This window comes from Mobula hypostoma, chromosome 21 (assembly GCF_963921235.1).
Source record: "Mobula hypostoma chromosome 21, sMobHyp1.1, whole genome shotgun sequence".
In the NCBI taxonomy this organism is placed as follows: domain Eukaryota; kingdom Metazoa; phylum Chordata; class Chondrichthyes; order Myliobatiformes; family Myliobatidae; genus Mobula; species Mobula hypostoma.
This window is the reverse complement of record NC_086117.1, coordinates 53112071-53137690: the sequence shown is the minus strand read 5'-3', so window position 1 is coordinate 53137690 and position 25620 is coordinate 53112071. Positions and strand designations below refer to the sequence as shown.

General features: G+C 41.6%; 1 protein-coding gene across 3 annotated transcripts in view; it reads right to left on the bottom strand.

Moving 5' to 3' along the window:
- Window positions 1–2747: 2747 nt before the first annotated feature.
- piwil1 (piwi-like RNA-mediated gene silencing 1) overlaps window positions 2748–25620 on the bottom strand; it is a 102195-nt gene continuing 79322 nt past the window's right edge. For all 3 annotated transcript variants that reach the window (XM_063074038.1, XM_063074039.1, XM_063074037.1), the window contains exons 15-21: window positions 23446–23646; window positions 19281–19384; window positions 17426–17496; window positions 8411–8561; window positions 8199–8324; window positions 7549–7696; window positions 2748–5615 (exon numbers count right to left, since the gene is read on the bottom strand). In XM_063074038.1, coding sequence (XP_062930108.1) covers window positions 5499–5615; window positions 7549–7696; window positions 8199–8324; window positions 8411–8561; window positions 17426–17496; window positions 19281–19384; window positions 23446–23646 — 918 coding nt within the window. In that variant the 3' untranslated portion in view covers window positions 2748–5498. The remainder of the gene's footprint in view (window positions 5616–7548; window positions 7697–8198; window positions 8325–8410; window positions 8562–17425; window positions 17497–19280; window positions 19385–23445; window positions 23647–25620) is intronic.

Sequence of the window (25620 nt, the reverse complement as noted above, 5' to 3'; positions counted from 1 at the left end):
CTTGGGATGCTACAGGAAAATCTCTGATGACCATTTACATGTTTAATTAGATCTGTACTTGAATATGGCTGTGTGGCTTATGGATCAGCATCATCTTCAAATTCAAAATGTTTGGATGTGATACAAGCACAGGCTTTAAAGACTGTGTTGTGGTGCAGTAAGGTCATCTGCAGTTTTGTCTTTAGTTATTGAAATAGGACAATTACCCTTATAGTTGTGGAGGTTGACGTTGTTAACATACTGGATTAATCTGAGAGATCAGAGAAATGATCACCCTATTAAAAGTGTGTTGGAAGACTGTTGAGAACATCACAAGAATGTTTTTAGCTTAGGGTGGCTGGGTTTTCATGCTAGGAATATGGGTTCGCTGGTTTATGCAAAATGTCCCACTGTAGCTTTCGACATAACCCCACCTTGGTTTTTTTTAACCCAATGACTACTTGATTTTAGGTTACATGATTTAATGAAGTCCAAGGATCCTGATACGCCTGAGAGGCTGTTGGTTCATCAATATGTCAAGGAAAATTATTGTAGTAATTTAAAGATAATTTAACTGGGAATGTTGGTGTGGCTATTTTTTCTGGTGCTTGAATTACAGATAACAGTAAAGAAACATCTTACTAACCATTTATCAGTCTATGCAGCAGAACTGGTTGCTATCACTTTGAACTTGCAATGAGCGGAGGAAATTTGTCCTTGCAAAGTTGTAATTTATTCAGATTCCTTTTTGGTTTTGACTAGTCTTAAAACAGGTCATTCAAGCAGTAGAGCAGATTTACTGCCGGAAGCTCTTCAAACTTTATTTCATATTCAAAGTATTGGTCTACATGTTCTCTTCTTACGGGTCCCTGCACATAGAGGTGTTGAGGGGATTGAGCTGGTTGATTGTTTGACCAAAAAAAGCTGTTAAAAGTTTGACTGTGGACATAGACCTTCCACTTAGCAATCCAGAAGCTAAGGGGGTGGTGGGGTTAATACTTTGTAATTAGGGGATTGTGGCAGGACCTGTGGGATAATGAGCATAAAGGGAGACACCTTTACAGAATATATCAAACTGTTGGATTGATGGCAGAAGGTGGTAAAACAAGAAGGGAAGGAGCTATATAGGCTCGATTTAGAATTGGGCATAATATGCTCAATTATTCCTTATATCTTGTTGGAAAACATCACTTTGGGGTGTGTAGGTTTTGTCATTATGAAACAGTTCAACACATTCTATTACAATGGGAAGCATACAAGGTTGAAAGAAATCAAGTGCAGGCTGCACTCTACCTTTGGGGGTAGATAAGTTTTCATTTAAAACTTTACTAAGTTATGGAAGTGACTTTAATTTCAGATTTGGGAACAGCTTTTTCAAACTGTGATAAGACTGCTGAACAGATCCTGACCCAGATCTGGGCCGTACCCTCCAAATATCCAGACCTGCCTGTCAGTTTTTTTGCACTACCTTATTTTCCATTTTTCTATTTATGATTTATACTTTAAATTTTTAATATTTACTAATTTTTACTATTTTTAATATTTAATATTTGTAATCCAGGGAGTGGGAAGTGCAGAATCAAATATCACTGTGATGATTGTACGTTCTAGTATCAATTGTTTGGCGACAATAAAGTATAATTCACAATATTGTCTTTCATTATTTACAATCTATGGGGCTTTTTGGGGTAATTTAGTTTTCATTTTAGAAGAACTAGTATGGGTTTTGTTTCCCAACTCTCTACACCACTCTCCAGTCCAGATGGTGGCAGTAATACACCTTTAAATTGGGCCACTGAAAGTCAGATGAAGGTGGTCAGATTGGTTTGTGGACAAGTATCTGATAGGACTTGAACTCACAAATCTTGTGAATAACAGTAATATACCATGGCTTTTTTGCCTGTACAGTACATGGGCAACTCAGGTAACAGAAATTCACCCTTACAGAATTCACAAACCACTACCCTGAAATTTGAGGTGCACAAAACATTCTCATGGAGTGTGTGAAAAAAATAAGCAAATATACAAAGTGCAGGTGCAGTTTTTACGTTACTGAAGATTACTTTGATGACTGCTTTCTAGGAAAGCAGCCTCTGTGATGTGGGGTTGGGGGCATGTGAGTTGGCTGGGGGTGGGGAGGGTGGTCCTGCAGGGTACTTACATCCGGCATACTAGACAGCAGCATAGTAGTGTCATCATCACCATTATGTGCTGTGTTGTATGAATGGGTGATCATGGCTTTCCATGACCATGATTGTTCTTGGCATTGATTCTTTGCCATTGGCTTCTTCTGGGCAGTGTCTTTAAAAGACGGGTGACCCCAGCCATTATCAATACTCTTCAGAGATTGTCTGCCTAGCGTCAGCGGTCACATAACCAGGACTTGTGATCTGCACCAGCTGCTCAAACGACCATCCACCACCTGCTCCTATGGCTTCATGGTAGTGTAGTGGCTAGCATAACACTTTACAGAGCAAATAATCAGGGTTCAATTCCCATCGATATCTAAGGGGTTTGTACTTTCTGCCTGTGACCTCCAGGTGCTCTGCTTTCCTTCCACATTCCATAAGTGTACAGGTTAGGATTAGTAAGTTCTGGGCATGCTATGTTGGCTCCGGAAGCGTGGCAACACTTGTTGGCTGTCCCCAGCACAATCCTTGGGCCGTATTGATTATTGACACAAACGATACATTGAAACAGCAAAATGTAATGTGACATTTGAAACAAATAAAGCTCATCAGCTCATCCTCATCTTTAATGTGAAGAATTTTAATTTTAAACATCTGAACTGATACAATGAACATGCAAAGGTATAAAGGCAACAAACAGGTTTAACACACCATTCTTTACTTTAAAGTCTATCTTAGTCAACCATTATTAGACATCTGCATTACTCATTGCAGTAGAAAGTGTGACCCAATAAGGACAAAAAAGGCATCAGTGCCAATCTAAACCCATCCAGTGAAGAGGCAGAGCAGCCAGTAGGTACCTTCAAATCATTTGGCTTATTTCACCAAGAGGCTCTCTGTGTCACTTCAACATACATAACCAAAGGAAGTAGTGAATTCTTTAAGATATCTCTCAATCCACTCCTTAAAAAAACAACTAATTGATCTGCATTCGGCACAGAATTTAATTTTATACAAAATGATTTAAACCCAGCAGGCTAGGCAGGACTGATGAAACCAGATGAAAGATCTGGACCCAAAATGTCAACTGCCCACTCCTGACAGACAGAGATCGCCCACTGCTGCATAATCTCTTGTGCCTCCATCATGATACAAGTCTGAAGTGCGCAAAGCCCCAATAAACTACAGTACCAGATACATTCATATAATTAGGTGATTGAGATTTGGGTATCAGCAAACTGGGTCCATTTGTACATTAAGTGCCTCAAGGTTAAGTTAGTTTATGGAAATGTAATTCCCAGATGTGATCTATCTACAGAATGTGGCCATTTCCCAACTGCTTACTTCAGCCAATACACAACTATTTCCCTAAGGAACCTTAATACATTGATAACCGCTGTTGAAGATGTAAAGTTCTTCATTTTCCTACGGTGTTCAGACATAAATTCACATTTGACAATTGTGCCCCTGTTGAACCTTAACAAAATGATAATCCAAAACAAATACTTGCAGGGGTCCCATGAACTCTTACCATTAACCAAGAGGTTTATGGGCCCCATGTTGGGAACCCCTGACAGCCACCCAGCACTGGCCCTTCCCCTTAACCATCAAAAATTGCCAGAAATGGTGGCTGCACTTGGTATCCCCAACATTTACAATTATTTAAATAGGCACATTTTGCAGAAATCATACTTTAATAACCAAATACAATCTAAATTAAACCAAAACATAGTAATATCCAATGGTTGAGAAACCATAAATTAACTGAAAAGCTGAAATAATTCTAAAGCACCACCTTCGAACAAAATATTAAGGAAAAAAACTAATTCCAGTAATTAATACGAAGTGACAATCCACCTCCACTATCAAAACGACACAAGAGAATAATTTGATTGAGGGGATGTGCTGGGACTTGGTGCAGCACGTTATGGAGTGGAACGACGAGATTCTTGCACCAGTCTGTAACCTTCACTAGATTACTAAAGAAGGAATGTACAGACCAGCAAGTGCCCAAATGTAACCACACAATCGGTAGTTAGCTTCTGGTAGCCAAGTCGCTTATAGGGCACGACCATTGTTAGGTTTATCAGCAATATTTTTTTTACATTTCAGACGTTTTTATTTGAATCTGTACACTGCAAGAAGTGTATAAGAAATGGTATAAGAAACTAAAACACAGAAAGATTCTGCAAATGCTGGAAATCCAGAGGATCACACACAACAAAATTTTGCTACAGTTATGCAGTCCACACTTATAGCAGTGTGCACAGTTTACCTTCAAACCAAAAACATACTTGGCTTACAAAGTGTAGAGTTACTGATCACTAGATCGATATGTGGAATGACAGGGATTAGAGAATTGATCACTAAACTGTTGTCTGGAATAAGGGGAATTAGAGTATTGATCACTAAATTGTTATATATAGAATGGGGCGGGGGGGGGCATGCCCCAGGACTATGAAGTAGAATTGAACATGTGCATTGGAGTTTGTGGAAGAATGAGAGGCTAGCTCACTAAACAATTCAAGATTGAGAGAGGGAATAGTAGGGTAGCACATCATTGCCTATAAAGGGAAAATCGTTCAGAGCGCCCATTTATTTATTGAGATACAGCACAAGATAGGCCCTTCCAGCCCTTTGAGCCACACTGCCCAGCAATCCCCCGACTTAACCCCAGCCTAATCACAGGACAATTCACAATGACCAATTAACCTACCAACCAGTATGTCTTTGGACTGTGGGAAGAAACAAGAGCACCCGGAGGAATCCCGAGTGGCCACAAAGAAAATGTACAGACTCCTTACAGACAGCGGCGGAAAATGAACCCGGGTCGCCTGTACTGTAAAGCACTGTGATGACCACTACACTACCATGCTGCTGAAACAGCACCACATACAAAATGCTGGAAGAACTCAGCAGGCCAGGCAGCATCTATCTAAAAGAGTAAACGGGTGATGTTTCGGGCTAATACCCTTCTTCAGGACTGAACAATCCTGATGAAACATCTTGGCCAAAAAGTCAACTGTTTACTCTTTTGCCTGCCCTGCTGAGTTTCTCCAGCATTGTGTGTGTTGTTTTGGATTTCCAGCATTTATGAAGCAGTGTGGTGGATGCTGGCTCAGTGATGTGAAGAACACCCTGGCTGGGCCATTCTGCTGCCATACAAAACCACTCAGTCAAGTACCAACCTGCTGATTTGAGAAACGCTGCCACAAATATTGAACTTGTGTCGGCAGAAGGGTGTAAATAAATTAATATAAAGACGGATGGAATACAAACTTAGACAGCTTTAAGTATTTCGATATTATCCTGGTCTCAGAAGTGTGTTCCTGATGAGAGCTACTTTTTCTTAATGGAGTTCATGACTAGAAACTTGATCAGTTGTTCTAATCATAGGTAATAAAGACGGTCAGCTAATGCCAGATTGGGTTCTCGATGAATACTCTGTCCCACTAAGAATGCCAGTTTGTGGGCGTATTGGCAAGGGGCAGGCACACGGATCACACCCTATAAAAGAATAAGTTTATTCACAATTAGCCATTTGCAAATACTGAATTCTAATACGTTTTTAAGAAATTTTTTAACTTCCTGGATGAAATGATGTTTTTAATTGTGGGGAGCTGCTGTACTCCAAATACAACCAGGTGTCCTTAATCCAACCTGAAGCACAAGGGTTAAAAAATGTTCTTTTAGGTGTCTGATGTAGATCATGAGATACATTGCTTAGATTTATTACACTCTGTACATCTGTACAGCTATAAAACAAAGGTTAAATGTTCAGTTGCACTTTGACAATTTAAATTACATTTAATCTAATTTACACTCTACCACAATTTTGTTAAAAATATATTGAATTCCATTTCCATGTACAGTCCACATACACAAAAATGTTTATTCTTCTCCTGATTTATATGACTTGTGCTTCTTTGCAAACCTCTGCCAAAGGTTGTGGTGAATCAGATACATTCACTATGTTTAAGAGTCATTTAGACAGACATTTGGGTTGGTAAGGCATAAAGGGAAACAGAAACTAATCCAAGCAAACGGAGCTCGTATAGAAAAGCAGAAAGGTTGGAATGGACATGGTGGGCTGACGGGATCATTTTTGTACAACTGACTCATCAACAACTTGAACAGCCAACATCTTGTCCTGAAACTATGGACACTAGGTCTAGGTTTTCTCCAACACCACCCAAAAGGGGAAATATCCTCACTTTCGACCTTCGAATTTCAAAGTACATTATCAAAGTATACACACAGTATACAACTCATCCTCCTGCAGACAGCCACAGAATAAAGAAACACCATGGAACCCATTCAAGAAAACATCCAACACCCAACACATGATAAAAGAACAAATTGTGCAAATGGCAAAAATGAGTGAACAAAACATACCAAACATCAAGCCAGTAGTATTCAGTTTAGTTTAGTTTAGTGCCGTGCTTGTTAAGCCCCCCACAAAATTTGTAACACTGCACTAGGATCACATCTCACAATCTTCAATCCAAGCATCACCTTATGGACATACAATCAATGTACAGTATATAAGCTATATTTTGTATTATGACCTGACTTGGTCCAACCAAGCAGAGTCCACTGCCAAGAAGGTCCACCAGAGCCTTTACTTCCTGAGAAAACTAAAGAAATTTGGCCTGTCCCCTAAAACCCTCATTAATTTTTATAGATGCACCGTAGAAAGCATTCTTCTAGGGTGCATCACACCTGGTATGGAAGTCGTCCTGTCCAAGACCGAAAGAAGCTGCAGAAGATCGTGAACACAGCGCAGCACATCACACAAACCAATCTTCCATCCTTTGACTCACTTTACACCGCACGCTGTCGGAGCAGTGCTGCCAGAATAATCACGGACACAACCCACCCAGCCAACACACTTTTCATCTCTCTTCCCTCTGGGAGAAGGCTCAGGAGCTTGAAGACTCGTACGGCCAGATTTGGGAACAGCTTCTTTCCAACTGTGATGAGACTGCTGAACGGATCCTGACCCGGATCTGGGCCGTACCCTCCAAATATCCAGACCTGCCTCTCGGTTTTTTCTTGCACTACCTTACCTTCCATTTTTCTATTTTCTATTTATGATTTATAATTTAAATTTTTAATATTTACTATTGATTTGTAATCCAGGGAGCGAGAAGCGCAGAATCAACTATCGCTGTGATGATTGTACGTTCTAGTATCAATTGTTTGGCAACAATAAAGTATAAAGTATTTATATTTATTGTCCTGAAGAAGGGTCTTGGCCCAAAATGTCGACAGTGCTGCCTGACCTGCTGAGTTCCTCCAGCATTGTGTGTCTGGAGAAAAGCCCTGGGTTTCTCAACCTATCCTCTAAGACCAGCTGCGTCCTGGTAAATGCCCTCTGCACAATTTTAAAAGATTGATTCAAACCCAACCATATATTTGTGGTGGAGATTTCACTTACCGGCCAATTGTAATACATGTGGCACAACTTGTAAGTTAGCCGCTGCATGTAATCTGGTTTCAAGTTACTGTTGTCAAGCACCACATTATAGTGTGTCGGTGTGACAGTACCAACCTTCACCGACTGGCTAACTATATAGAAGTCATACCTGGTTCATGGAAGAAAAGAAGTTAGATTTACTGTTTCTAGTGTTTTACCAGCTAAAATATTTTTAAGAGACCACAATGCCCCAGTAGTGCAATACTTAGCATGACGCAATTACAGCTCGGAGCATCAGAATTTGGGGTTCAATTCACATCGTTTACATACACACGCACTCACTTACACACAAACTCATACATAAACGCACGGGGCATGATGCTATTACAGCCTGGGGGCACCAGAGTCTGTAGTTCAGTTCCAGTGCCCTATAAAAAAGTTTATATGTCCTGCCCACGTGCAGGTGGGTTTTCTCCAGGTGCTCCGGTTTCCTGCCACAGTCCAAAGACGTACTGGTGGGTAGGTTAAATGGTCATTGTAAAATGCCCTATGATTTGACTAGGGTTAAATCAGTGGGTTGATGAGCCGCGTGGCTCAAAGGGATAGAAAGGCCTATTCCACGATGTATCTCAACAAACAAATAATTTTTTTGTATGAATCTGATACTTTACCATTCTGGTCTTGTGACCTCTGTATCAATGACAGTACCAGGCGGTGGGTTCTGTAATCTGCCACCAGACTGTGAAAAAAATCTGGCACTGACACGCTTCTTCACAACAATCACTGATAATTTGGGTCTGTAAAATGAAAAATATGCGAGACATATTAACAAACAATAAAAAGATGCACTGATCAAGCGTTTGAGAATGTTTGCATAACTTACTTGTAGTCAGTCAAGCATTTCAAATAGTCCAGAAATTGTGGAACCTCATAATTTACCACCACATTGAGCTGCCCGTCACCAACCCCATCACGGTACACGATGATTCGACTGGGCAGGCACTTATTGTACGCATGCCATGCCTTTAAAGCAGCTGAGGAATTAAAACCAACAAATTCACTTCAGTAATAACACCATAAGACATTGGAGCAGAATTAGAACTAGGTCATTCGGCTCATCAAGTCTGCTCTGCCATTCCACTATGGCGGATTTACTATCCGTTTCAACCCCATTCTCTTGCCTTCTCCCCGTAACCTTTGCTGCCCTGACTAATCAAGAACCTATCAATCTCTGCTTTAAATATACCAAATGACAGCCTCTACAGCTGTCTGAGGCAATGAATTCCACAGATTCACAACCCTCTGGCTAAAGAAATTTTTCACCTCTGTTCTAAATGGATTTGCCTCTTTTCCAAGGCTGTGCCCTCTGGTCCTAGACTCACCCACTATAGGGAACATCCCCTCTCCAAGTCCACTCTATTAAGGCATTTCAACATTCTATAGGTTTCAATGAGACCACCCCTCATTCTTCTTCTCCAGCAAGTACAGGCCCAGAATCTGAATTTTCAGTAATACTACTGAATTTATTCAGAGGGGACCAAATCTAATCCTTCAAATTAATCTGAATGCAGAATGCTGAGATTTAGAGTCACACGTCACATTATCAGCCATTTATCAACACTAAACTCTGTGGATTTCAATACCTTACAAATACAAATGCTCGTCTACCATCCCCTTGGACAGTGTTTTTCAGATTCCAATAACCTGGCCCTGGTTAGTTCACCTCCTCCACAAACAATCTCCATCAGCACAGGTGACCCACAAGGCTGTGTACTTGGTCTCCTGCTCTACTTGCTTTACACGTATGGATGTAAGGCTAAGCATAGCTCCAGTGCCATATTTAAGTTTGCTGATGACAGCACTGTTGTTGATGTGGTGTCACAACAACGTTTCACTCAGTCAGCAAGACCAAGGAGCTAATTACTGACTTCAGGAGGAAACCAGGCGTCCATGAGCCAGTTCTGATTGGGGGATCAGAGGCAGAGAGGGAGAGCAACTTTAAGTTCCTCAGTGTTATCACTTCAGAGGATCTGTCCTGGACCCAGCACATAGATGCAAATATGAAGAAAGCATGGCAGCTCCTTTACTTTCTTGGAAGTTTGTAAATTTTCGGGATGACATCCAAAACTTTGACAATTTTCTATACTTGTGTGGTGGAGAGTACCCATCATGGGTAAATCTCACCCCACCATTGAGCACATTTATATAGAGCGCTGTCACGAAAAGCAGCATCCATTATCATGGACCTCCACCATCCAGGTCATGCTCTCTTCTCACTGCTGCCATCAGAAAGGTACAGGAGCCTCACATCTCACACCACCAGGTTCGGGAACAATTACTACCCCTCAACCATTAGGCTCTTGAACCACAGCGGATAACTTCACTTGTGTTTTCACTGAAATGTTCCCACAACCTATGGTCTAACTTTCAAGGACTCTTCATTTCATGTTCTCAATACTTATTGCTTAGTTATTTTCTCTCTTATATTTGCAGTTTGTCTTTTGCACATTGGTTGTTTGTCCATTCTGTTGGGTGTGGTCTTTCATTGATTCTATTGTGGACTTACTGTGTATGCCCACAAGGAAACGAATCTCAGGGTTGTATATGGTGACATACATGGACTTTGATAATACATTTACTTTCAACTTTTGAGCTTGTATACAGTAACACACAAAATGCTGGAGGAACTCAGCTAGTCAGGGAAGCATCTCCAGTGGAGAATGAACAATTGATGTTTTATACCCTTATCAGGACTAGAAAGGAAGGGGGCATAAGCCAGTATAAGATGATGGGGGAGAGGTGGAGTACAAGCTGGTGGGTGAGGGGGGAGATGGTTAGGTGGGGGAAAGGGCCTGAAGCCAGAAGCTGGGTGGAGATAGATGGAAGAGATAAGAGCCTGAAAAAGGAATCTAACAGGAAAGTGGACCATGGAAGAAAGGGAAAGGAGGGGAACCAGTGGGAGGTGATGGGCAGGTGAGAAGTGGGGAGAGAGTAGCCAGAATGAGGAAAGGAAAAGAGGAGGGGGAGGTGGTAGAAATTACCAGAACTTTGAGAAATCAAAGTTCATGCCATGAGATTGGAGATTGCCCAGACAGAATTAAAGGCATCCGTTAGTCTTGCGAGACCATGGATCTGCGCCTGGAAAGTCTTCACTCTCCAGGGCACAGGCCTGGGCAAGGTTGTATGGAAGACCAGCAGTTGCCCATGCTGCAAGTCTCCCCTCTCCTGGACACCAATGTTGTCCAAGGGAAGGGCATTAGGACCTTGGCACCAGTGTCGTCACAGAGCAATGTGTGATTAAGTGCCTTGCTCAAGGACACAACATGTTCCCTCGGCAGGGGCTTGAACTCACGACCTTCAGGTCGCTAGTCCAAGGCCTTAACCACTTGGCCACGTGTCCACACAGAATATGAGGTGTTAATCCTCCAGTCTAAGTGTGGCCTCATCATGTAGCAGAGGAGGGCATGAACAAACATGTCAGAATGGGAATGGCAAGTTGAATTGAAATGGGTATCCACCAGGAGATCTGTCTTTTGCATGGACAGAATGAAGTCCTTGAAGAAGCAGTCCCCCAGTCTGTGCTGGGTCTTACCAACATAGAGGATGCCAATGCCATAGCCAGAGCACAGACTCACAGGTGAAGTGTTGCCTCACTTGGAAGAACTATTTGGGGCTCTGGATGATGATGAGGGAGGTGCAGGAGCAGGTGTAACCAGAAAGGTTAAATTCCAGGAGGGAGATCAGTGTCGAGGGATGAGTGGACAAGAGTCACATAGAGAGTGATCCCTACATAAAGGGGAAGGGAGGGAAAGATGTGCTTAATGGTAGGATCCCAGAGTCGCCTCCACCTCACCACGAAGGAAAACAAACGCAATTTATCCAGTTTCTAGGCAGCATCCTGTTATTTTCCTCTGCACCCTCTCCTGTGCAGTCGCATCCTTCCTATATCATGGCAACCTGGACTACACACTAAACCCCAAGCTAATCTCTGCTCAAAATCCCATGCCACAGAAAATGAAAGCAAATATCATTATGCCTTCCCAACCTGTGCTCCCATCAATGACTTGTGTATCAAGACCCTTCTTCCTCAAACTGCCTAGGGACTTGCAAATCATGCACATCTTAGCTACTAGTCATTATATTTTTCGGTTTATGACACCAGTGTAGCACAGCGACGACTTGGTGGCAGCATACACAACTATATTAATCATTTTATTAATCATACTTTTTCTCAAAAATAATCACTTCAATCAATAGCCTGCAACTTCCCTTTCGGAGACAAGCATTTGAACCATCTGTATGTCCCAGCATTTTTGCAGTGTGAACTGAAGCTTCAAAGGTGCAGGACGGCTGCAGTGTGGTGTGTACGGGCTGAATCAAGGTGGCGGGGCCCAGGCCCAAGAGTGAGAGACAAGCCGAGATTTGACGACTTAAGTGCTGGGCCAAATTGCAAAGGTTGGCTATGGGCCGAATTGAGTGGAGGGTCCCGGGCCCGAGAGTGTATCAAAGCAGCGGGGCCCGGGTTCAGAGTGAGAAAGAACCCGTTGTTTGACAGACTTCAGTGCAGGCCAGATTGAAAAGGCAGGGTGTCAGGGCCAGAGGCGAGGGGCAGGCTGGTGTTCAGCTTGCTGCTTGTGAGGTTTACTTGTCTCTGTGCAGAACTGAGACAACCAAGGGCTCCTGGATCGGCTGTGACTGGCTTCATGGCTTTGGACTCACTTTTAAAAACTTCTGTATGAATGTTATTTGCTTATTTTTATTGTTTGCACTATTTGCTTTTTCTGCACATTGGGTCCTCTTTTTAAATGGGCTCTATTAAGTTTCAGAATCAGAATCAGAATCAGGTTTAATATCACCGGCATATGTCATAAAATTTGTTAACTTAATTTACCGGCAGTGGTACAATGCAGTACATGATAATATAGAAAAAAGTAAGTGAATAAATTATAGTAAGTATATATGTATATTAAATAGTTGAATTAAAAGTAGTATAAAAACGGAAATAATAAAAAAGTAGCGAGTGTTCATGGGTTCAATGTCCATTTAGGAATCAGATGGCAGAGGGGGAAGGAATTGCTCCTGAACAGTATTTTGTGGCTGCCTGTAAGGGGACGAATCTCAAAATTGTATAATGTTTATATATTTTGATAATAAAGGTACTTTGAACTTTACTAGCTGGCATCCTGTAGCCTCACCCTCCTCATTATTAAGAATGCTACCAATTTTCTTTCTTAACAATCATTACCTCGTACATAAATATCCAAATTGCTTGGTGCATGTTACATTAATGATTCCAGCATTAATCGCTGCACCACTGGCCACAGACTTTCAATTATAGTACCTTACTCCATAACCCCTCCTATTGCCAAGCTAATTCTGATCCAATTTGCCCTGGATCCCCTGGGCTCTAATCTTTTGGAGCGGTCTTCCATGAGGGGCCCTGTCAAAGGCTTTCCTTAAGTCTATGCACAAAGAAAGAGTACAGCACAGGAAAAAAACCTTCAGTCCACAACGTTGTGTTGAACTAATTAAACTAGTAATTAAATGTCTGTCTAAGTAAACTAATCCTTCTGCCTATGCAACGTCCATATCCCTCCAGCCCGTGCACATTCATTGCCTAGTTAAGAACTCTACCGATCTGCTTCAAATATCACCCTAGCAGCATATTCCAGGAACTCACCAGTTTTAGAACTTGCCTCGCACATCTCCTTTGAACTCAGACCTCTCTTACATTAAATGCGAGCCCTCTCGCATTAGATATTTGAACCCTGGGATAAAGGTATTGGCTGTCTACTCTATCTATGCTTACACTTCTGTCAGGTCTCCTCTCAGCCTCTGCCGCTCCAGCGAAAACAACCCAAGTTTGTCCAACCTCTCATAGCTTATGCTTTCTAACTTGGGAAGTATCCTCGTAAAACTTCAGCCTCCACATCCTTCCTATGAGGTCACCAGAAATGAATGCTTCAGATGGACCTAACCAGTGTCTTATAAAGTTGCAAAATAACTTCCTGACTTGAACACTACCTCATTTCATAAAGGCGTGTAATGTCATACACATTCTTTACAACCCTATCAACTTTCATGGAGCTATGGACTTGGATCTTCCATGTATCAAGGGCTTCACTATTAACACTGGATCTTCCAAGGAGCAATACCTCACACTTGGCCAGGGATTCAGGACCCTTTGCCATTTCTATGCCCATGTTGACCATATCAACCCAACTGTTCTCAGTGCACTTTGAATTTTCACATTAGTCACACAGCACCCCCAATAAAACCTAATATTGACTATCTTTAAGTAGAGCTCATCTCAATTTCATTGACATCAACATTAGACACACAGGCTTATCATTTTTTTTTTACCCTTTTTGAATAAGATAACATACCTGCCATCCCCTGGTCATCTGGTACCTCTTCAGCAGCCAGAAAAATTAGTAAATCTGTCAATAACCCGGCAACATTTGCTTGCCTCTATAACGCCTGGCATACCTCGCATCAGGGTTAGGGCTTTGTCTACAACAGAGCCCACCAAGATATCTAACCCTGGTTATCCTTTTATCTTTATAGGTGCTCTTTCAACTTCACCCCCTAATGATCAGTTCAAATACTTTCTGGTTATTGTTGCAAGGTTAACAAAATCAACTTCATTTTAAGTTCTGCTTCGTTCATTAATTTTGATGAGCTGTCTTCCATTTTAAGATTCTCTACAGGACAACAATCAGTAGTTTCTAACCACACTCCCCCCCTCCCCCAAGTCTTCTTCAATGTCCATAGAAACCATAGAAAAACTACAGCACAGAAACAGGCCTTTTGGCCCTTCTTGGCTGTGCCAAACCATTTTCTGCCTCGTCCCACACATGTCAGCTGTACCTAGTTGAGTGAAGAAAGGAAAATTGATTTTGACCTAGTTAAATATATCCAAGGCCTCTGTGAGGGAGAGCACTTGGTAAAATCATTCCTGAAAAGCTGCACCTCCGTCTGGTATGGAAAGATCCGAGCATCAGACTGGAAGTCCCTACAAAGGACTGTGAGAACAGCTGAGAGGATCATAGGGGTCTCCTTAACATCACTCGGGGACACATCAGGAGCACTGCATATGCAGGGCCCTTAGTATTAAGGATCCCACCAAATCATCCAGCATCCTCTTTGACTTTCTACCATCATGCAGGAGACTCCAATGTATAAAAACAAGAACGGTTGGGATATGAAACAGTCCTCCTTCGGGCCATTAGACTTCCAAACTCCCTGCGCACTGTATTCAAAGTATCACTGGTTAATCTGTTGTGTACCTTACAATATTCAATTTATGCACTTTAGTTTGTTATTTACGTGTGATTTATCTGTCGATTTTATCCTTACTTTCATAAGTTATTGTGTGTTATGTGTTACATGTATTACTGTGCTTTACAACCTGGTTCAGAGAAATATTGTCTCATTTGACAGTATAAATGTACTGTATCTAATTAAATGACAATAAACTTGATTTGCCTCCTTGCACAGGCCATTCACACACACATTTCCTTGTCATTCTGCTGTTATTGCACTAAGTGTATGCACTTCCAATATCTTCCCTGGTATATTCTCATAATGGACCCTAAATCGAGCTTTTGTGCTTGGGCTGGTTTTATGATGTCTTTCCCACCATACACAATGGATTATTCCATTTCTTTAGTAATGTAAATGTGTAATGTTGTTTGTATACAGTATTTAAGGTAGATACTTCCATTTATTTTGTGATACGATTGTAACTACATTGTGGGGTGCAGCATCATACTCTAATTCATGTGTAGTCTTAAGTTAACTTTGTCGATAATTAAAGATGGTATGTCCTAGTGCCAAAGATAAAGGAGCTGATTGCCCTCAGTGAGGCAGAGAGATCCCTGGACTCTGGACACTCAGTACACAGCTATTATTGTGTTTTCTAGTAAATATCTTTTTGTAAATATTGGCAGCTGTTCTCTATTTTTTGCAAGTTTGAATTTTGACGCACACAATAAATACCCTTGCACCAAGGTGACTCCAGCCATTTTTCATTTGGTCAAACAACCTCAGTGAAAATTAAATCAACTTGTGATGGTGTTGACAGTTTTTTTCCCTCTACAGAATTACGTTGGAAGGAGGTGTAAATAGCATCTTACACCAAGCTCAAACAGCTGTAGCCCTTTCTACCTTTCCTTTGCTGTCATTCAGTAAAAATGTGCTTGATCTTTTACTCAGAGCTGTGCTTCTCCTTGTCTCTGAGTGTCCAAACATTGAAAAATCTATCATTCTTGTCTCAGTAATAGTTCCATAGCCTTTAAGTGGAGAATCCCAAACCTTTGGGATGAAGCAATTATTTGACCCAACTGACTGGCCTCTTGAGGTTCAGATTCATATTTTAGACATGGCAGCAAGTGTCTCCTCCTGTCACACCCTCTGAAGAATTTTTTTTTTCATTTAGGATCCCTTTTGATTCTTTTACACCGAAGAGACTATGGCCTGGTCTGTTTAATTTTTATAAAAATGCACCTTACCACAAATCAATCTGGTAAATCTTCTCTTCACACATATATTCAAGAAATTGCAGACACTAGAAATCTTAAGCAACACATACAAAACGCTGAAGGAACTCAGCAGCTTAAGCAGCATCTATGGAAATGAATAAACAGTTGACGTTTCAGGCAGAGACCCTTCATCAGGACTGGAAAGGGGGAAGATGCCAGAATAAAAAGGTGGGAAGGTGGGTGAGGGGAAGGAGGCTAGTTGGAAGGTGATAGGTGAAGCCAGGTGGGTAGGAAAGGTAAAGGGCAGGAGAGGAAAGAATCTGATAGGAGAGGAGAGTGGACCATAGGAGAAAGGGAAGTAGGAGGGGACCCAAATGAAAGTAATAGGGAAGTGAAAAGAGATAAGAACAGAGTGCGGAACAGAAGAGGCGGGCGGGGGGGGGAGAGATTTTTTTTATCAGAATGAGAAATTGATATTCATGCCATCAGGTTGGAGGGTACTTGGTGTAGTGCTTTGGCCACTTGCAGGGATAAGTGCCATGTGGGGAGGGACGAACGGACAAGAAAATCATGGAGGGATCAATCCTTGCAGAAAGCAGTGGGGTGAGGGGGATTATCTTTGATAGTAGGATCCCTTTAGAAATGCAGAAGTTGTGGAGAATGTGTTGGATGTGGAAGCTGTTGGGATGATAGGTAAGGAGGAGAGGAACTCTATCACTGTTAAGGCAGTGGGAAGATGGGGTGAGCGAGGATATTCAGGAAATGGAAGAGATGCAGGTGAGGGCAGCATTCAATGCTGGAGGAAGGGAAACCCTGTTCTTTGAAGGATGTAATCTCTAATATCCTGGAAAGGAAAACCGCATCCTGGGAACAGATATGGTGGAGACAAAGTAACTGAAAAAAGGGAACCATTTTTAGAAAAGACAGGGTGGGAAGTAGTATAGTCCAGAGAGTCGTGGAAATTGGTCAACAATTTGTCTTCAGAGATATCTCTGAGAGGGAGAGAGGTGTCAAAAATGGACCAAGGGAATTTAAGGGCAGGGTGAAAGTTAGAGGCAGCATTGATGAAAGTGATGTGCTCCGCATGAAGCAGTACCAATGCAGTTGTCAATATAACAGAGAAAGAGTTGGACAGCATTACTTGGAAGCCTTGGAACATGGACTGTTCTACGTAGCCAACGAAAAGGAAGGAATATCAGGGCCCATGCAGGTGTCCAAAGATATCCCTCAAGTCTGGAGGAGTATCACTCCTTATACCTATACACAACAGTCACATTAGATCAAAGTCCAGCTTTAAGGGATAAGATGATCTAATGACTGTGTATATCCCAATAGTCTTCACTCAGATTATGAATACACTAAATGCATCTACAAACTTGGACAAAAGTTGGTGTAAGTGACATATACAACCCTACCTTGGAAGCAAGTTTTCAATCCGTCCACAAGTTCTTGTCCTCGGTCTTGTACGATACAGCGAGAAAACCATCTAGTCACAAAGGTCAGTTAATCAGAAATTCAATCTGAAAAGATGTCTGGAATAATCCTTTACCTTGGCTGTCTCGTTCTAGAACTTGTCACGCATCTTTACACTTACTTCATAAACAGGTAATCAAGAACTTTAAAAGATATTATCAGCACATCCAAATGGACATCTTTAGAAAATCTAAATGGACATCTCCAGAGCAACACACACAATGCTGGAAGAACTCAGCAGGCTAGGCATCATCTCCGGAAAAAAGTACGGTCAACATTTCGGGCTGAATCCCTTTGGCAGGACTGGAGAAAAATAGCTGAAGAGTAGATTTGAAAAGTGGGGGAAGGGGAGAGAGAAACACCAGGCGATAGGTGAAACTTGGAGGGGGAGGGATGAAGCAAAGAGCTAGGAAATTGATTGCTGAAAGGTGCCCCTGGAAGAAAGAAAAAAGGGGGGAGGAGCACCAGAGGGAAGCAATGGGCGAGCAAGGAGATAACATGAGAGAGGAGCAAGGGTGGGTGAGGAAGCATCATTGGAAGATTGAGAAATCAATGTTCATCTCCAGACAATCCAAATGGACATCATCAGATATTCCAACTGGACAGAAATGTCATTACTCAACATACTCCATAATCTTCATACCCAAGATTTTACAAATTGTTCTCATTTTTTTATGTGTAATTTGTCAAGACACCCATACAATCCTGATCAGACACTTGATTTCTAGGGAAGAGCATTTCTGATAAGGGAGCCGAGCAGAATTCAGCTCCATATAAAGCTAAACAGTTGCACTGGATTGAAAACTCAAAAGCCAACTTGCACCAAGTCTGAAATAAAACACAGTAAACATTAAGCACGTCAGGCAGCATTTGTGGATAAATATTGAAGATCTACCATTGGAACTGTGAATGGGGCTTTTAAAATGTGTCGACTTTTCCAGAGTGGAGAATGGAGAAGATTCTGACAAAGTAATCTTTATTTGTTAATTTAGATCCCATTGAAATGATAAACATAAGAGATTCTGTAGATGTTGCAAATCCAGAGCAACACAGACAAAATGATGGAAGAACTCAGCAGGTCAGGCAGAATCTGTGGAAGTGAATAAACAATTTATATTTTGAGCCAAGACCCCAAGGCCTTGCTTCAGGATTGGAAAGGATGGGAGAAGATGCCAGAATAAAAAGCTGGAGGAGGGGAAGGAGGATAGCTGGAAAGTGATAGGTGAAGCCACGTGGGTGTGAAAGGTAAAGCGCTGGAGAGGAAGGAATCTGATAGGAGAGGAGAGTGGACCATCGGATAATGGGATGGGGGGAGAGGAGTGACAGACAGGTGAAGAGAGGTAAGAGGCCAGTGTGGAGAATAAAAGAAGAGGAGAGGGGGAGGGAAAAACTTAACCACAAGGAGAAAATTTACCCAGATGGAATATAAGATGCTGCTCCCCACCCCGAGGTGGGGCATGTTAGAATGGGAATGGGAATCAAAACTAAAATGTTTGATCACCAGGAAGCTCTGCTTTTGGCAGCTGAAGCGAAGGTGCTCAATGATGTGATCCCCCAATTTACAATAGGATTCATCAATGTGGAGGAAGCTGCATCAGCAGCACTGAACACAAAGGGAATAGGAATAGTGGTGCAAATGAATAGGTCTTATTTACCCTCTTCACAGCCACAGAGTTGCCACCTATCCAAAGACAAGCTTCTGAAAATGTGAATGGTTAATTTGATTTCAACCTAAAACTTGGGTTCAGACAACTAACGTACCTAGTTTTCCCAGGAATAAGTTAAATTGGAGCTTACCTGGTTATTGATTGATTAAGACTGGCAACAAATCCTGCAATTGACCTTTTTCCAGCAGCATTATCATGGTAACAGTCAATACCGATCACCATCAGCTGTTTGAGCTATAAAACCTTCATGTTAAATGTCACGTGGTGGATTTAAGATTAAAATAACTCATTCCGTAAAATTACAGTGGATTCCAGTGAATTGAGACACATCAGGACCAGTACATTTTGGTCCAATTAAGGAGCTGCCCCAATCTGCCAGAGTTTCATGGGAATAATTAAAAACATGCAAGAAAGACAAACTGAGTATTGAAATAAAATTTTAAAAAATTAGAACACTACCAATACTACTACAGTACTAATACTACTGCGTATTGTTTCCTAATAGTTATTGCCAGAGGAATTCATCCAATGTATGCTGCCATGTTCTCCTGATTGACTGTAAGTGAACAAAATCAGCACAGACACCGGACTGCCTTCACACAATGATTCTGATGACTGCATCCTTCAAATCTTCATTGTCATTTTGACTAACACTTGTTAGAAGCTGTTCAGCAAGTCTGTCCCAATCAAGTGGCTTACAGTCCCAAATAAACGAAGAGAATCCCTGCTATTTTCTCAATTAGATTTTGTCCTTTAAGAATTGTTCCAAATAAACAGCTGCACCAATTAACCGATGGCCCATTAACCAGAATCCACTATATTTAAATGGTGGCCAATTTTTCAGAACTTACTGTATTCTAAAATTATCTTAATCTTTAAACTAGAACTTGTATGACAATAAATGTTTACTTACAATCATCTAGAACTATCTTAAAATGAAATTTAATTAAAGCAAATACCTCACTAAGGACTGTACTAATTTCCAGTAAAAGCTGGATTGCCCAGCATTTCACAATTTCTGAACAATGGGCAGATTTGAACAATTCTCATCTATCAAATTCAACACATGAATTCTACTGTAGCATTCAACATTATGCCAAGCATTTCAAGTGCAGACAACTAATATCAATTCTCCCAATACTCCTTCAAACTTTCCAAACATTGGGAGAGGGAAATAGTAATTTGGGGAACGAGCTCCCAAATAGTGAGCTTATTCACAGCTTTTAAATGGAAAACCCTTCCATTGCACCAGATTGAAAGCCACGTAAGGTTTAAAAAAAAGTTATAAATATTGAAATTAGTGCACAATTGACAACCAGAGGAATAGTACTGTAATGATTCAGACTTCCAGTTTCCTGCAACTTTATAAGCTTCTAATTTAGATTTAAATTATATTTACTTAGAGATACAGCATGGAACAGGTCCTTCCAGCCCTTCCAGCAAAACCTGACAACCCTGATTTAACCCTAACCTAATCACGGTACAATTTATAATGACCAGTTAACCTACTAAACAATATATCTTTGGACTGTGGGAGGAAGCTGGAGCACCTGGAGAAAACCCACACATTCCATGCAGAGGACATACAGATTCCTTACAGAGGACACCAGAATTGAACTCCAATGGCCTGAGCTGCAATGGTAACCACTATGCTACCGTGGTGCCTCAGTTACTGAGTGATATGAACAACATTGGAAACCACTGAGGTCAAACAATGAACAAAGCAATGAACTTTGTCTAGAAGAAAAAGAAAAAGTATGTAAAGCTTAGGAAGCTAAAATTCAACAGAGCTCTTGAATATTATAAAGCCACAAAAGAATTCAAGAAGAGAACTTGGAAAGCCAGGAGGATCCATGAAAAGTCTTTGAGAATCCCAAGGCATCCTATACATACATTAGGAGCAAGATGATAATTAGGGAGAGAGCAGGACAACTCAACAATAAAGGGCAGAACATTTACTTCAATGTGGAGGATGCTGGTGAAATCCTTAAAGAGTCCTTTACATGAGTATTTACCAAGGAGGAAGCCTTGGAGAATAGGGAGATCAGTGCCGAGAGTATTGATACGCTACAGCATTTCAAGGTAAAGGAGGGGGTAGTGTTGGATCTCTTAAAAAGCATTAAGGTGGATAAGTCCCCAGGGCCTGATGGGATATACCCCAGGTTACAGAGACAGACAAGAGAAGAGAGTGCTGGGGCTTTGAGCAATATCTTTGTGTGCTCTCTAGCCACAAGCAAGGTCCCAGAGGACTGCTGAGAAGCTAATGTTGTTCCATTGTTCAAGAAAGGAACCAGGTATAATCCTGGAAACTATGGACCAGTGATTCTTGTGTCAGTGGTATGGAATTTACTGGAGAGGATTCTTATGAGCATTTGGAAAACCATGGTCTAATTATGGAGAGGGCCAGCATAGCTTTGGGTGGGGCAACTGTGTCTTACCAACTTGATTGAGAATTTTGACGACGATGATTGATGAAGGTAGAGCTGTGGGGGGTGTCTACATGGATTTTAGTAACAGATTTGACAAGGTCCCTCATGGAAGGCTCATCCAAAAGATTGAGATGCATGGGATCTATGGTGAAATGACATTTGCACTCAGAATTTTCTTGCCCATGGAAGACAAAGGGACTTATTCTAGATGGAAGCCAGTAATTAGTGGTGCTCCACAGGGATCTGTACTGGAACCTCTGCTGTTTGTGATGTATGTAAATAACCTGGATGAAAATGTAGATTGAGTGGGTGAGTAAATCTGCAGGTAATACAAAGATTGGTGTTGTGGATATAGTAGTAGGCTGGCAAAGAATACAGCATGAGATAGATCAGTTGCAGATACAGGCTGAGAAATGGCAGATGTGATGGAGTGAAGGGATAGGTAAATAGGAGTATAGACTAAGAACAATGATTAATTAATGATCAATCACCTTGTGGGTGCCTTAGTTTACTGTTTTGGACAGTCAGAAAGAATCTTTACCCAGCAACCGGTGACGTACTAGTCATTGTTCTCTAGAGATAGGCGAAGGTTCAAATAAGGAACTATCTGATCACACAGAAGCATCTCAAGGTATAGCTAAATATGGGAAGTACAGTGTAAGGGCTAGAATGTTCTGGGGAAAAGGGGAAGGTGTCTGAATGAGGAACTGATGGGCTAGCTTTGACTTAAAATAATAACTAACTAACCAATGATTATTTTACATCTACTTGTGTCTTAGCATGTGGTAGCATCCTGCTACCTGATCAACGTTATAAATTGTGGAGAATTGTGTAATTCGGGGGCAGTGTCTGGACTGGCTCTTTTGGGAGATCAGCCTGTAACTTCTCCCACAGCATGCTATGAGTGAAGAATAAAGGTTTGAAAAAGAATTACGTCTGTTAGTGTATTTGTGGTACGATTTGTCTTTGTATTGGTCAATCCAGTACGACAGATGGAGTTTAATCTGGCCAAATGTGAAGTGTTGCAACTTGGTAGGTCAAATGCAAATAAACAGTACACTGTGAAGAGCAAGATCCTTAACACTATTGTTGAGCAGAGAGATCTTGGGGTCCAAATTCATAACTCCCTGTAAGTGGCTACACAGGTTGAAAGGACGGTTAAGAAGGCTTATGACAAGCTTGCCTTTATTAGTCAAGGAAATGAGTTCAAAATTCAGAAAGCTACGTTGCAGCTTTATAAAACTCTAGTTAGGCCGCATCTGGAATATTGCATAGAGTCTGATAACAGGATGCTACCTGGATTAGAAGGCATGTGATATAACAAGAGGGTGGACAAACTTGGATTGTATTTCCTAAAACGGCAGAGACTGAAGGGATATCTGATAGAGGTTTATGAGATTATGAAAGGCAGAGATAGGGTAGACAGATATCTTTTGCCAAAAGTTAAAATGTCTAATGTCAGAGGGCATGAACTTAAAAGTGAGAGAGGGTGATTTCAAAGAAGTTGTGAGGGGCAAGTTTTTTTTATATATACAGGGAGTGGTGGTACCTAGAAGGCGCTGCCTGGGGTGCTGTTAGAGGCAGATATATTACAGACTTTTAAGATACATGAATGTGAAGGAAGTGGAAGGATAAGGACATTGTGTAGGCAAAAGGGATACAGTATGTTTAGTCAGCCATCTGATTACTAATCCAATTGGTTCAGTACATTATGGGCCAAAGGGTCTGATCCTGTGCTGTACTGTTCTGTGTTCTATTACAGGTGTATACTGCTTTTGCATTTGTGAAAGAACTTTAGTTTTAAAGAACTATATTACTTTCAACACCACAAAACATGTTCACCATCATTATTGCGCAAATACTTACAGGTATCTCAACACTCCACAGTTCACCACCCATTTTACAATTTATCTGTAGAGCTATTTTTGTGGTAATGGCCATCAAGGCCTGAGGCTTGCTTAGAGTGCGAGCGACGACACACTGACTCGGAGTGGGGCATTCAACACACAAGTATTTCTTGATAGTGTCGTACTTGTCTTTGCGGTTAGACGGAAGGACACAGACCACCTGTTGAGGGCAGAGAATGAAGTTTCATACTCCCTCCACACTGCCCTTGCCTCCCAATTATCCTAGATATTTGTCCAGAGTTAATTTAAACAGAATGAAGTTTCATACTCTCCCAACAAACACACTGACCTCGCATCCCCATTACCGAAAATATCCGGTTGAATAAAACAGTACAGGGCCTTTGGCCTGCAATGTTGTGCCAACAGTTTAACCTTCTCCAAGTTCAACCTAACCCTTCCCTCCCACACCACCCTCCATTTTTCTTTCTGAGTCTCTGAAATGACCCTACCACCCCTACAACCACCCTTGGCAAGGTGCTCCACACACCCAATACTGTGTTAAAAAAAAACTACTCTGACATGCCCTCATACTTTCCTCTGATCATCTTTAAATTACACCCTCTCGTAAAAAAGTTGCAGGTGGTCCACATTTTACATACTTCTCATCATTTTACATACCTCTATCGTCACCTCATCCTCCTTCACTCCAGAGAAAAGCCCTAACTTGCACAACCTGTCTTAGATTCATGGAGTCATAGAACACTATAGCACAGAAATAGGCCCTTTGACCCATCTAGTCCGTGCTGAATTATTATTCTGCCTAGTTCCTTTGACCTGCAACTGTACCATAGCCCTCCAAACCCCTCCCATCCATGTACTGATCTAAATTTATCTTAATCAGACCTGCACTGACCACTTGTGCCGGCAGCTGGTTCCACAATCTCAGTGAAGAAGTTCCTCCACCTGTTCCCCTTCAACATTTCAACTTTCACTCTTAATCTAATGCTTTTAGTTCCTAGTCTCATTCAATCTCAGTAGGAAAAAAACCTGTTTGCATTTTCCCTATCTATACCACTCATGATTTTGTATACCTCTATCAAATCTCCCTTCATTCCCCTACATGCCAGGGAACAAAGTCCTAACCTATTCAACCTTTCCCTATAACTCAGGTCAAGTCCTGGCAACATCCTTGAAAATTTTCTCCATGCTCTTTCAATCTTATTTACATCTTTCCTGTAGGTAGGTATTCAGAACTGCACAGGATATTCCAAATTAGGCCTCACCAATAACTTACACAACTTCAACATAACATCCCAACTCCTGTACTCAATACCTTGGTTTATGAAGGCCAATGATCCAAAAGCTCTCTTTATGACCCTATCTACCCGTGACACCACTTTCAAGGAATTGAGGATCTGTATTTCAGGCCAAGATCCTTCTGCAGGACTGGAAACGAAGGGGAGAAGTCAGATTAAGGTGGGGAGAGGAAGAAATACAAGGTGGCAGGTGATGGGTGAAACCGGGAGAGGGCGAGGGGCAAAGTAAAGACCTGGGAAGTTGATTGGTGAAAGAGCTAAAGGGCTGGAGGACAGGGAATCTGACAGGAGAGGATAGAACACCATGGAAGAAAGGGAAGGGGGAGGAGCACCAGAGGGAGGTGATGAGCAGGTAAGGAGATGAGGTGCAATGGTGAAGGGGTAGGGGGCATTACCAGAAGTTCAAGAAATCAATATTCATGCCATCAGGTTGGAGGCTACCCAGATGGAATATAAGATGTTGCTTCCCCACCTGAATGTGGCCTCATCATGCCAGTAGAGAAGGCCATGGACTGACATGTCGGAGTGGGAACAGAAAGTAGAATTGAAATGGATGGCTACAGGGAGATCCTGCTTTTTCTGGCGACGGAACTTAAGATGCTTGGTGAAGCGGTCTCCCAATCTACGTCAGGCCTCACTGATATATAGGAGGCCACACCGGGAGCATTGGATACAGAGGACTCGCAGGTGAAGTGTTGCCTCATCTAGGACCGAGTCGGAGGAAGTGAGAGAAGGGGATGGCATTTTTACAAGTGACAGGGTGGAAAGAGGTATAGTCCAGGCAGCTGTGAGAATCAGTGAGTTTATAAAAGATATCAATAGATATACTATCTCCAGAGATTTCCCTCCTTTTCTGGAGATAGTCTAGATATCTAAAA